The 16,322-nt window shown below is 26.5% G+C and overlaps 1 protein-coding gene across 1 annotated transcript in view; it reads left to right on the top strand.

Moving 5' to 3' along the window:
* Positions 1-10,190, top strand: part of LOC100208025 (tight junction protein ZO-2-like) — a gene marked incomplete at its 5' end in the record, with an annotated part of 36,629 nt that extends 26,439 nt beyond the window's left edge. Inside the window, 9 exon segments of the mRNA NM_001309750.1 lie at positions 780-905; positions 982-1,078; positions 1,153-1,502; positions 1,597-1,831; positions 7,369-7,829; positions 7,931-8,121; positions 8,583-8,735; positions 9,322-9,430; positions 9,507-10,190. Coding sequence (NP_001296679.1) covers positions 780-905; positions 982-1,078; positions 1,153-1,502; positions 1,597-1,831; positions 7,369-7,829; positions 7,931-8,121; positions 8,583-8,735; positions 9,322-9,428 — 1,720 coding nt within the window. The 3' untranslated portion in view covers positions 9,429-9,430; positions 9,507-10,190.
* Between the last annotated feature and the right edge of the window lie 6,132 nt (positions 10,191-16,322).

The raw sequence follows: 16,322 nt of genomic DNA, 5'->3' as shown, positions 1-16,322 counted from the left end.
AAAGCTTCTTTGGCTGCTTTTTAAAGTTTTTATTATTATTGTTATTAATTATTAAGGTTTATTGTTTAAACAAGTTTCATTACTGAAGTTTATTTTTAATAAGCTTGGAAAGTGCAATAAATATATTTTTTACTTTTTTTGTATATTTTTATGATGAAAAAGTTTTATCCTTTTTGTGTTTCAAGTAGTACTTTTGCTGTATCCTGCCATCATTAAAACTAACATTATATATATTGTACAGGCATATATTTATATATATATATATATATATATATATATATATATATTATATATATATATATATATGTATATATATATATATATATATATATATATATATATATATATATATATATATATTATATATATATATATATATATATATATATGTATATGTATATATATCTGTGTGTGTGTGTGTGTATATATATATGTGTGTGTGTGTGTGTGTGTATATATATATGTGTGTGTGTGTGTGTGTATATATGTGTGTGTGTGTGTGTGTGTGTGTGTATATATATGTGATATATGATGTTTCTATCAAAAACATAAATGTCTTCATCTTAATATTATATGCTGAATTTTATTCATCATGCTTAACTAAAGTTTTTTCTATTATATTTGGTTTTGTATTGGTGTTGTTGGATTTGTTGTTTTGTTTATTTTTATCCTTTAAAATTTTTTATGTTTTTTATAGTACTTTTCAAAAATAAAGATTCCTTAATTTTTTTTTATTACATTTAACTAAGCTAAAAATTATTAAATCAAAAATCTTTTAGTCCTCCTGAATCTCCAATTGATGATACTCCAGTATTTAATCCTCCTGAACCAGAGAAAAAATCTACTGATAAAGAAAAGATCAGGGAAAAGTCTAAAGATAAAAAGAGGGATCGCTCTAGTGAAAGGTTAAAAAAACTTATTATGGTTTAGTTGCAATTTTAATCTACTTGTATATTTATAAATATTGTTTCTCTTTTATAGAGATCATGTTAAAAGTGAAAAAGTTAAAAATGATAAGGATCCAAAAACAGCAAAAGATCAAACAATTGAATCTTATGATGTAGAACCTCCCACAGCTGTTAGTCATTTTATATGTTTTTTAAAATCTTTCAGCTTTTTTTTTTCTATGTATTATTTTTTACTTGTTTATAGATTCTTGACAAAAATATAGATGTGAGGAGTTCACTTAGAAAAGAATCGAGTAAATATGTTCCTCCCACCAATGAATACAGGGAACCTCCAAATGGGTATAGACCACCAGAATATAATGACTTCTTGAAGCAAGATTATAGAGAGTCATTTAGAGACAACAATAGAGACCCTGCTTCAAAAAAGATTAAAGATACTGTTTATGAACCAGTTTCATTAAAAATTAATGAGAAAGATCTGTTGGAGGAAAATGTACCTGTTCTTCGTGATCCAAACTATGTACTTCCAAAACCAATACCTGATTCTCCTCCTACAAGAAGTCCACCTGAAGCAAAGCTGGTTAATTCAGTTAGGTACTGTTTAATTTTTTAATTTAATTAAAATATTTTATTATTATTATTTTACAATGATTTTTAATATTACCTTAAAAATTATTTTGAATTGCAGAGTTTTTCCAACTGAAATAAAAACAGAAGTTTCGATGGATGAGAAGCTTCGCTCCTTAAAGAAAGTTAATGCTGGTGAAGACCATTATGATAGTCCAAAGCGACCTGTCTACAAAGAGCCTGAGCAGTTACCGTCATATAGAACTAACCAACCTGAGGAAGTACCTACAAAAGTTCTTACATTGCAAGAAAGAATGAGCAAATTTCAGCAAAAAGTTACATCTCAACCACCCAAGGTTTAATCTTATAATTGTTTTATATATATATATATATATATATATATATATATATATATATATATATATATATATATATATACACTAGCATAGCGCAGGGCCTGCATTTGCGGGAGGGCCCAGAGTTATTAGGGGCCCAAGCCAAAATTTTCACTTTTCTTTTTAAAAAGTTTTCATTCTTAAAAATTATATGCATGTATATAAATGTATATGAATATAAACATACATAATGTTTGTATACAAATATAGCAACATTAGCAATCTTCGCCATTATTATATAGCTAAGAACTACAAACTCTTTTTCAGACTATTTTTTTTAGCTTTAATAAAAATTTTGACTAATATTTCAAATAATGAGCTTTTTATTTATTTATATCTAAAAAATTAAAACAAACTGTATTAACTCATAAATATACAATTTAGTTAAGTGGTAAGTATGATGTCTTAAGGTTTTGAAGCAAAGTACAATAGAGAAGCAATTGTCTTAAAATAATAACTCAATTTGAAAAAAAGGTTGCCAAGATGGATGTAAAGGTGGCAGTGTAGCTATCTTTATTACTGATGTATTTATCTCTCACAAATTAGTTCTATAAAACTTTTCTCAAACTCCTTTAAATTATCTCATAGCTTAATTAGGAAACCTTATGATGGCTGCTTTATTGTCAGTAATTTTAACATATCATATTTCTTATGTCCAGACACCCTATGGTTGCTCAAACCATATGTTGGATTTGTTATTTACTTACAACAGTAATTCTATTTTAAAAACTGTTTCCTAATGCTGTGTAGGTAATAATACTAAGGGCCGCTTTAGTATCACTTGAGGAATTTTAGTTTCAAAACTGTTTCCCTAAAGTGAATCTCTGTTGTTTAGTTACAGCAATTACGATTCAATATCAAACTTTACTGCACCAGTCAATTATAATATTTTATTTCTCCATGAAACTGCAGATCAAATGTTTAAACCATTAAGGTATTTTAAATCAACTTAAGCTTTAATCAACTTAAAATACATTGTATTTTAAGTTGATTAAAGGTTATATTTTATGTTTGCACAACGTTATATTTAACTTTTATTGGAATTAAATTTATTTGTTTTATATTTTAGTTTAGATATCTACACATTGCATATCACATGTTTATGCACATATATAATTGTATATATGTACTTATACTTATATTTTATCTTTTTGATGAATCAACATTTGTCTATATTAATTATAACTTTGCTTAAACTTTGTAACTAATGCATTTGATTAAAGATACATTGTTCATGTTTGCTATGCTTGTGGCTTGATTTTGTTATATAAGAAAGAGAAAAATTTATTAGCAAAATATATTTCCATAATCAACTAAAATAATTGGATGAAAAAGTAATTCTTATAAACTATACAAATTTATAATTGTATATCTGCTTTTTCTTGATGCAAACAAAAGGTTGTTCCACTCGATATAATCCAACATTATTCCAATGTATATGGAGCAAAGTTAATCCAATGTATATAATCCAACATTATTCCATACACATTGGATTAACATTGGATTAACGTTAGTCCATATATCTCAGATCAATATGGGGTTATATACATTTGGTCATCGTTGATTATTATACATTAGATCAACGTTGGGTTTAGATTGAAAAAACAACCAATATTTGCAATGTTTTTACATACGTTGGAAGAATTTAATTTTCCTAACTATTTTTGATCACGTTGTTATCCAGGTTTTCATTAATATTAATACAATAAAACAAACATTGGATCAAACAGCTGATGTTAGCAATGTATTTACATATGTTGGCCCAACGTCAGTGTGCTAGCTGGGTAATGATAACTTGGGTTTTTCTATTTCAGACAACTTACCAATCTAAACTCCTATAAACCTTTTTTCCATTTACAAAAATCTTTTATAAATTCTTTAATTCTGAAATACTACTTACTCTCTAGAAAAAAGCAAATTGTTTAAAACAAAATCTTTAAGCACATTAACAATAATAAAATGCCCTGTGCAAATCAACATGGCTTTCTTCACCATAATTTATATTATCATATAAGTTTCTCATTTAAAAGTATAATAGCAGCACTTATGTATATTTGACATTACCCATTAGTGTAGCAACTGCAAATAGATCCTTAAGCACATTCAAACACGTTTAAGGACAACAATGGTCCAAATTATTTTGTGTGCACTAGACCTCATAGCTACTGATGCAGAAATGGCAACTCAATATATATATATGTATTTATATATATATATATATATATATATATATATATATTTATATATATATATATATATATATATATATATATATATATATATATATCTTTACACATATTTTTTTTATTTCTTAAGTGGTTCTGATTGGAATAGAGTTACCCACATTTTTATTTTTCAAAATGCGATGGGAAAATATATGATGACTTTTTTTTCCATATTCAAATTAACAAAATTTGAACTAAATCCACATATTAGTTGAACACGATGAAATTCAGCACCTTTTAATCGTTAATTACTCAAAAACTACTTGACAAATTTTTTTAATTTTTTTGCACACAGAAACTAATGTGTTGTTTGATTGAAATGATAACAAATATTGGCTATCGGTTAAAAATGCGTAGATAAATATTAAATTGAAAAGTTTTAGAACTTTTTGAAAAAATTTTCTTCAAAATCCTTTATTATCACAAGTTGACATTTCAAAATTGACCAGTGTTTCTCCGTCATCAGTTGGATTTATTTTGCAGCAATATAAACAGAATCAATCTTTTAAAAGAGAAGCTGGAAGTGGAAATAATGAAGGATTTGAATATAAATATAAAGCAAAATCAATTATTTGCTCCATAAAGGCAAATCCATGTCAGTTGCAAAGAGCTCTTGAGAGTAAAATTTAAATGCAGCCAAGCTTTGATAGAAAAGGTATTTAGATCTCAAGAATATAAAGTATATCATAAAAAGATCCATCGGTGGAGAAATTTAAGCAATTTATCAATCAGAAAAGCTATATAACCTTTTAAACCGAGGAAACTTGTGCATAATTGAAGAGTATGAAACGTATTGCAAAAAGGACTTTTCACTATTGCCAGGGCAGAATTATTTTTATCAGTCAAAATGTAGATATGTTGCCAAAAAATTCAAGTATATTCAAACTGAAAAGTTTGCTCCCAAGTTCTTTATTTGGTAAGCAATCTGTTCCTGTGGTTTAAAAAGTACACCATACATTACTTGTATGGTGTACTTTTTAAACCACAGGAAATTAATGTTTTCTAATTAAAAGATTTAACAATTTCTCAAGGACCTCTATCAAACACTTTTGTTATTTGAATTAATTATTATTAAAAACATCATTTTTATAGTGGAAAAAAAAACTCATAGCATTTTATGACCTGCATAAAATTAGAAAAAATCTCATTGTTTAAATTTAAAAAAATTCAGAATATATAAGGCAAGCAATGTCTTTTTTTATGTAGGAGTTTGTCATAAAAATCTTAATTTCATTTAGTTCTCACAAAAAATAGGAGGACACTGGTTACCTTAAATATAACACTTGTAAGTCATGTGATCAAGAATTAATGCATATTTAAAAGAAATAAAATATAAATATAAAAGAGTGAAAAGTGGGTCAAATAAAATAGAGAATAGAATGAAATAGTTATTATTCATTTTATTCACAGTTAACTCACCTGCAACCAACCTTAAATATAACTCCGGCTATTCAAAAGGAAATTCAAAAAGAAGTTTAAAAACAATTGCAATTGGCCCAATAGAATGCCACAGCTTTGCAGCAAATGTTTTGCAGCCAACACATTGACACCAGATCAAAAAAATGTGTAGACATGTCATGATGGGAATGGGAATGTCTTAATAAATATAAAACATTTGAAATTTGAAAGGTGCTGACAGCAAAAAAGCAGCAAAGCAAGCTAAAAAACAATGTAAGCTTGAATTTGATGATGAGTAGCAGATAAATCAATCAAAAACAGTGACTCCAACAACAGCAGCAAACCAAGTCAAGTGTAAAAAGTGCCATAATGTTTTGAGCAATGCTTCAGTGAATGGTATCAGTGCGAAAATTTAAAATCCAAGGTTTGGCTTTGTTAAACATGCATTCAACGCGACATGTAAAAGGGACCAAGTTATATTGCACAAAGAAGTGCAGCACAAAGTGACAACTCAACTCAACCTCCAGAAGATAAACATCATCACATAGATAAAAATACTTTCTTTATGAATTGGTTGTTTTTTTAATTGTTAGTATTAGTTGTTTTTTTAATTGTTATCATTGGTTGGATTTTTAATATTTTTTAGTATTCTTTTAATTACCCATCAATTTGCATATTTCATTCTCCTCAAATATGAGGATAGAATGAACTAGTTTTTTTTCCAATTAAATAAAGCTTAAAAAAATTTTTTTAAATAATTGTTTGATTTTTATATATTAATAAACTTCAACTTAAAAAAAAATGAATTAAAACTCTCAACTATTTCATTTGACCCGAGATTTGTTGAAAAATTATATAAATAAATATGGTTTGCTGATTTATGGAAAAAAATACTTGAATATCTTGAGAAAAAAAAAAATTCTACAATGATGTCATATACTATATGTCATATACATAACACTTATGAATTAAACATACATGAATGATATATCACCTGTAGATTTATTTTAACTTATGATTACTTAAATTAATTATGAACACAAGTTGTGTTCATGTTTTGTTTAATATGAACTTAAATTGTGTTCATGTTTTCTTTAATATGAACACAAATTGTCTCAACAATTGGAGATCATTTTAAAAAACCTAACCCAGGAGAAAGAAAATTGTGACAAAACATCTACTCTAATTGTGGGTAAGAATAGGAGGAGCTTGTAAAGCTTGGATGGTACTTTTTTTTAGTGGTAGTTTCAAAATAAATTCAGTTTTGATCTGTGAAACAGGTTGTCTCTGGTTGTCTCAGTTTTGATCTGCAAAAAACAGGGTTGTAGTATTGTCATTAAAGTACACAATCCTGATTTCCAAAACAAACAAATGTTCACTCCCAAATTTTTTAAGCTACAAATTAAACAAAAATGTATTTAAATAAAATATTTCTTTCTTATTTTCCCAAATCAAAGATGATTTGACTTAACAAGGTCTTGCAGGAGGTTCTTGATGACGTTCTTAAGCAACTAAATATCTTAATACAAGGTTGTTTCATTGATTTTTAAACTAGATGTAATATGATATCAAGTTTAAATTATCTGAAATTGACTGAACTACATTTGTGGTGCAACGACTAAAAGTTTATTTTTAGTTTTTCCAATTAAATATTATTTCATTATTGATTACTTATTAGAGTTTAAAATTTACAGAAGTCATGTTGACTGAATTTAGGCTGGAAATTTTTTTTTATAACATCCTTTCTGGCTCTAATTTTATAAACTGATTTTAGCGCATTCTTAATATGACTAAATCTTTTAGTTTAATAAAATGTGGAATTGTTAATTGATTTACATACTTTTCATAATAATTTTAATACGGTATTAAATTTAGGTTGCTGTTCCACAAGATGAATCACCTCCTCCTCGACCCTCTGCTCCAAGAAACTACATAATTGATACAAGAAATCAGCCTGGTTCACGTCAAGAGCTTTATGCTCAAAATATTTATAAACCAACAACTCAGTATCCTGAAGTAAAACAAGTGTTATCAAAATCAAATCCAATAGTGGAGCCTTATGCAACAGTAAATTTTGCTCCATCAGTTGAATCATCTGTTCCTAATTATGATATTGTGAAACCACGTTCTCAATTAACTACTAACTTAGATTATGGCAATTCACGTCAGGAACAAGAACCGTCTTATCTTAATAATTCTGACTCACACTACAAGCAACCTTCCAAATATGAGGGGTACAGCATTCCTTCATCTAATTATAAAAAACCTTCTAATGATGACTATTATCCTCCATATAAACCTCCACAAGATAAAACTAATTACCGAGACGAAGAAGGGTACTAACATTGACTAATATTTACTAATACCAATATTTGTATACATGTAGTTTTTATTACTTAAGGATTACTTTTTTTAAAATTTGTAGCTTTACATTTAGTGATGATGAACCTAAAGTTATTGCAACTGCAAGAGGTTGGTTTGATCATCGTGGAGGTCTTCTAGAGTCTTCAGAAACAAATGTTAGCATATATATTCCTGCTGGTGCTTTACCTGCTGGTCGGCAACAAGAAGTTTACTTCAAAGTATGTCAAGACAGCAAGCATATGCCTCCTTTAGATTCAAGTAGTGGTGAGTTTTCAAATTTCTTAAAAAATTGCAGAGAATCTCTAATATTATTAGGAAGTCAGTTGTATTTGATGTTCTCTTTGATGCTTTTAATCCTTAAAATGAATCCCAATAATTAGTAAAAGCAGATGGTGTTATAAAGAAAAGCATTCCCGTATTAAGAAAGATTTTAAAACCTAATATTTGTTAAACATAAACATAACACTGCTTTGTTCTTTTTAATACCATTGAAGTGTCGAAAATATTTTTTATTAATTCTTTTATTATTGATGAAATTGTTAATTATGTTAATAATATTGTTAATTATGTTAATAATATTGTTGATTATGTTAATAATATTGTTAATTATGTTAATAATTTTGTTAGTTATGTTAATAATATTGTTAGTTATGTTAATAATATTATTAGTTATGTTAATAATATTGTTAATTATGTTAATATGCATTTTTTTTTTTAATTCATAGGTGAAACTTTACTGAGCCCTCTTGTTATGTGTGGACCACATGGTCTTAAGTTTAAAAAGCCAATTGAGCTGCGACTTCCTCACAAAGGAGCAACTAGTGATGGAATGGCTTTTTCGTTAAAATCTTCAGATAGTACAACAGTAGGAGGAAGTGGTAAACTTATAGTTTTGAAAATAATATGCAATTATTTCTTATTAATCAAACTATAGTCTTCATTATTTAAAATTCAATTAGCAACAACCAGAGTTACTGAAATCCTGAACAGTAATCATTAAGAAAATGATGTAATTGACTTCTTAAACTGTCAGCCATGGCGATTTTGTTAAGCTTCAATTTGGTTTTAGAACTCATTCTAATAATTTATAAAGGAAAACTAATGTTGTTGTTTTTTTTTTGTCAAAAAATAATAATATTTTACACTTCAAGTTTATTTTCAGAGCATTTTAAATTGATAGTGCTTGCTGTAAAACTAAAGTGCCTCAATGCTTATGAAATAAAAATAGTTTTATAAAAGATTTGTAATAATATATATTTTACAAAATTGTATATTATATAGTTCAGAGAATTGTATATTTATACTTGTTTTGTGTTAAAATAGGACCGATGGAACAATATTTATACAAATAAACACTTTTACTAAAGTGAAAAGTTTTTGCAACAATAGCTTATGCATTTAACTAATTTTTTCAGTTTAATTGCTTTACTAATTTACGCTAAACCTTTTTTTATATTTGCTTAGGACCTGGACATTGGAAAAATGTAAAACTTGGTGGGAGAGATTTAGATTCTGGTCGAGCTTACCAAGTTACAGATGACACTGTTTCAGTTCTTGTCGATCATTTCTAAAGGTATGTTATGCTATTTCTAAACATTTTGTTGAAATTTAAAGTTGTATTGGTAAAATTGTTTTAATTTATTTTATAGCATTTTTCGTTGCCGTCAGTTTTGTTACTCAGATTTTAAACTTCAATCGAGTTATTTGTTTATAGTCAAAACATTTGTACAAAATTGTCCTCTATTTTTATACGTTTTCGTCATATTTATTATGTACGGATTATTTATTTCAAATTCGCTGAAACGGTTTAAAGTATTAACACTACACCAAAAAGTGAATTGATTAATATCTTACACAACGTGGTACACAAATGTGATCAGAAAACTTTGAAACATACTATAATTTATACATTGCGAATGTGCAAACTAAGCGAATACTTATTGCTATCTGATCATGTTTTTATTTCTGTAAATAATAATTACTAATCATTATTTTGTATTTTGACAAGATTTTCTTTCTTAATTGACAATCCTTATACCTTTTTTTTTTTTTAGGATTTATTAATTGTGATTTTATATTTCTTGCTATTTTTGTACGTTTTGGTTTGAATACTTTTGTAAAATATTTCTTTAATTTGGCTAGCAATGGGATAAATTGTTTTTGGGTTGATTTTTAAGTAATAAAATGGCATAATTAGTTATATTAAAATTTAGTTATCAACATTTTATACACATTGATTATTTTGTATTTTTATTTATATTTCTTTTTTTAAATCTTGTCAATTCATTTTCATAATGTAAATTTAGGTGTGAGTATATTTTAAAACCTTTTAATGCTGTTTTTGTTCTTGCAATGTTTTAACGCGATTTTATTTCGCTGAAAATATTGGTATTTGTTTTGGATGTTAACCTCAGAGATTTGACATGTTCCCCGTGTAAATCCTTAAAAACAACCAAGGAAAAAAAGCTTTTTCTAAACTGGTTTAGAACATATGATATTTCAATAAATAATAGATTTTGAAATGTGTATACTGAAAAAAGTGCGTTACAATGTTTTTTTTATTTTTCTTAAAATAAAAAAAAACATTGAAAACATTTGTAATCAGCAGCTGATTTTCATTATATATCCGGTGGCTAGATTTTTTATTACCCGGTATCCGGCAGGATAATAAAATTATCCAATTGGTTATACCGGATATTTTATACTTAACAATAATAAGAAAAAAAACTCGTTTTAACTATTGATGCAATCTTAAAGATACTTTAAATTCAATAATATATTGTTTAAATTAAAAAGCGCAAAAAATAAAGATTTTATGACTGAGTAATAAATTTTGTTGAATTATGATGCGTAAACAATAGAATTTCTCTGCGTTGAAATAACATCTTCGATCGCTTTTTCTCATAAGTATTTTCATAATCAGAAAGCAATCTCTCCAAAAATACAGAAAATGCTGGTAGTACAAATAATTTAAAGGCTAATTCTTTTAGCAGTGGAAACTTTTCTTTATCCAATAATTCAAACCATTGTTTTTATCTGTAGTTGAGAGATTTAAGAAAAAACTATTTTCTTGAACTGCTTTTACAAGGGAGACTTACTCTGAATTTTTATGACCATCATATTCTATAAAATAATAGCAACTGAAGTTATTAAATTTGAATTTTGTAATTATGTTTCTTTAACTAATGTAAAATAAAATAATATGTACAAAGCAATTCTTAAAAATAACTTACAAAGCTTTGACAAAAATTGAGTATGAATAAAATCAGGTATCAATAATATAAAGTAATATGTCATTATCAGTGGCGTCACTAGGTGGACGTGGGGGAACGGGTGACATCATCATAAGATGTTTACAAAAATATTAATATTAAATAAGTAAATTAGATCATCTTTATTAAAAGGTAACTCCATAAAAAAATAAGACAAAGCAAAAGAAAGAAAGTTTAAAATAATGCGATTAATGATAATGAATAATGTCAGTAATTATATAATTCAGTTTTTGAATTTACAAAGGTAGTTAAATTTAAGGTTAACTTAAATTAATTACATTGTTTTTTAGTTGATGCAGTGTTTTTTTGATGATTTTATTTTATTAATCTATTTCAAAAGAACACTTAAATATTTTTCTAAATTGCTTGAACATTATATGTTCAAGCAATTTAGAAAAATACGGTAAGACTGTAATTTGAGGGGTCAAACTCATCACCAGCCTTAAGAATTGGAGTGACTCGAGCAACTTTTAAATTATCTGGGACTATGCCTGACTTAAAAGATAGATTGAAAATATGCAATAAGGATAATTCAATTATATCATAGACTAGTTTTATATATTGGCACTAACTTTATCTGATCCTCACTTTTGTTATTTTTTAAGACGTAATAAGGCAAAGTTTTGATTCTTTCGAGTTTTAATTCATCCATTTTTTTATTAGAAGTTGTTAGATAGAAATCAAATGTTAGCAAAGTTGAAGAAATACTTCTTGCCAAATTAGAGCTAACATTAACAAAAAATCTATTCAACTTTTTCAGCTATTAGCACTTTATCACATATTAAATTACAGTCAATCAAAAGTTTTTTTGGCAAAACGTTATTTTTATATTTGTTTTGACCAATTATTTCTTTAATTGCATTCCATATTTCTCGTGAATTATCTTTAGATTTTTCTATTAGTTCAGAATAATAATTTTTTTTTTTAGTATTTTTTGATTTTTTCAAAATTATTTTTATAGTTATTACTTTTAATTTCATTTGAATAAGTTTTTTTTTTTTTAATTTCTCATGAAGTTTCTGTTTTTTCCACGATGATTTTAGTAGACTTTTTGTTATACATAGAGATACAAGTAATTTTGAATTAAAACAAAACTTTTTTTGGAAATGCTTTATTAATAAAGCATTTCCTCTAATAAAAGTTTTTTTGTTTGTTTCTATATAGCTATATGGAAACAAACAAACAACAAAGAAAGGGAAACAACAATTTGTAAACTGAGCCATTGCAAAAAAATATTGAAAATTACTGGTGGATCAACAAAAGCTCTTCATTCGCATCTACTTCATTTTCTTAAAATAAATTTAAAGGAGAACTAGCACGTTCTCCGACATCGGAAGAAGAATCACAAAGTTAAAAAAAATTAATTAGTTTATTTTTATCATCGAATATTAATAAGGAAGACAATTTGTCGGAAGTGCTTGCAAGATTAACAGCTAAATATGGGATTTCTTTTAACTTAATATGCACTTCTATTGATAAATGAGCTGGCTGGCTATGAGGCGATTTGTCAACATACCTAAATCTCCAAACACTGTTGAAAAAATGGTTCTAGATTTCTCTAAAAATATAAAGATTGTTATAAGAAATGAATAAAGACAAAAAATTAACTGTGGAACTGAGTTTTCAATTTCCTCAGATGAGTGGATTCGAAATACCCTTTATTTGAATATCAATTTACACGATAGAGACTTTTTTTGGAGTTTACGTTTCTTATTTTATTAGGTTTCCAATAAAATAAAAAGTCGCTTAATTGATAATAGTTTAGATAGTTTGAGCTTTCCGCGACCATATTTTTTAAAGACAAAATAAATAACTTTATGTACAAGTTTTATTCATTTTACAACAATATACTTAATTAAGTTATGACTTTTCTTTTAGTTTTAATGCATAAAATAATGCCGGAATTTCCCGTGAAATTCCAAGAATTAATTTTACAATCCCGAATATATATATATATATATATATATACAACCCTTAGATGTTGTCCGAAAGTTTTTTCGATATTTTGTTGACAAAAAGTAAAAATTAAAATGCAAGACCGGAATTTTTTTTTTTTTAATAATGATAGACTGCCTGCCCCAACCAAACCCTTAGTCGATGTAGCAGCACTCCCTTGCGGGTCAGGCTATTTGTCAGTCGATATAGCAGCACTCCCTTGCGAGTCAGGCTATTTGTCAGTCGATGTAGCAGCACTCCCTTGCGAGTCAGGCTATTTGTCAGTCGATGTAGCAGCACTCCCTTGCGAGTCAGGCTATAAGATAGTCGATGTAGCAACACTCCGCGCATGATTTACAGTAAAAAAAATAAAAATAAAAACATTTTATTAAAAAAAATAAAAATAAAAACATTTTATTAAAAAAAATAAAAAAAAAACATTGTTTATATTGTTAAAAACATTCACAATGTTTTTAAAACATTCTGGTCAATTAAATTTGCGTTTTTGTGGTTTTTTTAAAAAACGATTAATTTGTAATTAAATTAATGGTTTTTACTTTCGTCCAACACGGAAATGTTGGACGAAAGTTAAAAGTAATTAAAAGTGACGTATATGTTGGCGTAAGAATCACTTTTTTCCTTCCGCTCTTCCCAAAGCCAACAAACTATAGATCTATATATATATATATATATATATATATATATATATATATATATATATATATATATATATATATATATATATATATTTCCGAAAGGTCTGGTGAGCACAAATGATACTATTATTTTAGTGAAATAAAAGAGTTATTGAATTGTTCTAACTTAATTTAATTAACATCCTGTCCTTTATTGTACAATACTTTTTGTGTAATAAATGTTAACTGTAAATTTGAGTGTATTTTTATTATTTCCTTTGTATTATATTTTTTATTTTGATTATGTATTATAACAAGTTTTTTTTTTGAATAGCAATTTTTAATGGATTTTTAAGTACTTTGTAACCTATATATTGGAAAATTTTATATTGGTCATTGTAAACTGATGATGAACTTTGTAAGTTCGAAACATGTATTTTAAACTAAAAGTTGTTTTTTATTTCACTAATATATATATATGTATATATATATATATATATATATATATATATATATATATATATATATATATATATATATATATATATATATATATATATATATATATATATAATGGAAAAAGGTATGCCAAGCAAAAAAAAAAACAATAATTGAATTTTTGAAATTTGAAAAAAGATTTATTTCTTTTAAATAAATATATAAATGATAAAAAGCACTAGAGGCCTTTCACTATTTTCATCAGTAGTGCTATGTTTAATGCTTTATCAAAATTTTTTTATATAACTGTAAAAAGTTAGATAATAGAAAAATTAAATTGCTATATTGTAACTATGAGTTACCATTGTAACATTTTTTTAAAAAGGAAGTCTCAATTAAATGTGTCATGTTTTTGTTTATGTAAATGACTTTCATATGACAACAAATACTTTTCAATTTTTAATTCAAGGAAAACAAAGAGTTGGAAAAAAGGTTCTATAGTTTTGTTGTGCAATCTCTGGCATTCAAATACATGATTGTGAAATTGGTCTGTAGAATTTCCTGTTCTGCAACTGGAAATATGACCATTAGTACGGTTTCGTAAATTATTTGTTTTTTTCAGTGTAAGTATATAAACCATTATATGATAAACACTTTAAATAATAAATAACATTTTTGCTATTACAAGTAATGCGACTTTAAATATTCCAAATAGTTCCATTTGACGTCTCAAACTTATCAACTTCTTGTAAATATAATTGGCAAATTTTACAACGAATATCTTTACATTTGAATAAACCCGTTTTTTTGATAGATGAAATAGAATGAAATTTTGAAGAAGTTAGTTGTCTAAGTAAATTTGGTGGTTGTTTGTAGGCTATTACTGGATGTATATTTGAAAAAACCTCCTTTACCCTTGCATTAGTAGATAGACTAAGTAAAAGGTTAGTTTCTGACTAAGTAAAAGGTTAGTTTCTGTTAAGTAAAAGGTTAGTTTCTGTTCTGGCTGGCAGTTTAAAGTGCTATAAAATGTAGTTACCAGAGGAAAAACTTCTTTGGATTTTTTTAAAGGTGCTGGTCCTTGTAATTTGGCATTATGAAATGCTTTTTCTATAATATTATCTGGGTAAAGACATTCTTTTAACCATAATTTTAGTTCCGTTAAACGTAGTTTTTCTATAGCATAATCCGAGGTAAAAACAATTATTCTTTTAGCAAGATTATATGGGATATTATTTTTTATGTGGAAAGGATGAAAACTATTGTAATTTAAATAGTCGTGGGTATTTGTTTCTTTGTAAAATATATCTGTTTTGATATGTTTGTTGTTTTTAAGAATAACCGATACATCTAAAAAATTAATGACATTGTAGATATTTCCGTTTTTATTGTATTGTGTACCTAAATCAACCGTAAAATTAATTGAATTATGTAGTTCTTCTAGAGAACTTTTAAACTTGGCGATGTCTAGATTTTTTGGCCATACGTTAAAACCATCATCAACATATCTAAAATAAAACTGTTCAATATATTTTTAACTTCGTCTTTCGAAAAGTATTTTGGTAAGATTTTCGGAAAAAGCAAAGTTTCTTCTAAAAATCCAATTGTAAGACATGCATAGTCTGGGGCAAAGTCTGTACCCATAATCTGGCTGTACCTGTAATCTGATGGTATACTTGGTCGTCAAAAATAAAATTATTGTTTTCTAAAATGAAAGATGCCGATCTTGATCATGGTCAGATCTTCCAATTTTTCTTGCTATTTAACGTATAGAAAGTGCTGGTGAGATTTCTGAGCCACGATATAAATTTGCATTTTTTCAGCATCTGTCAAATACTTTCCTTCAGGCATTTCGTAAAATGCAATAAAAACGATACTGGCAGAGCAAAAGATCAAATTACACTAAAATTTATCAATTTATTTGTGTAAAAGTGATTAAAAATCAATAATTACCGTTATTAACCTGATTGCGTCTATAGATATATTCCAATTAAAAAATGTACTTTTGTATATCAAACATACTCTCATGTTAATAAAGACACATAGAAAAAATTTTTGTGTGATTTTTATTAGCCCACAACACAACAATTATTTTGATAATAACTTGCATGCATATCAGTTGACAATACGTAGAAAAAAATTAAGATAAAGAGAAAAAAATTGATGCGTCTAAACGAATATGCCT

This window comes from Hydra vulgaris, chromosome 09, assembly GCF_038396675.1.
Source record: "Hydra vulgaris chromosome 09, alternate assembly HydraT2T_AEP".
Classification (NCBI taxonomy): domain Eukaryota; kingdom Metazoa; phylum Cnidaria; class Hydrozoa; order Anthoathecata; family Hydridae; genus Hydra; species Hydra vulgaris.
Note: the sequence above shows the minus strand (reverse complement) of the source record. Positions and strands in the feature narration are given on the sequence as shown.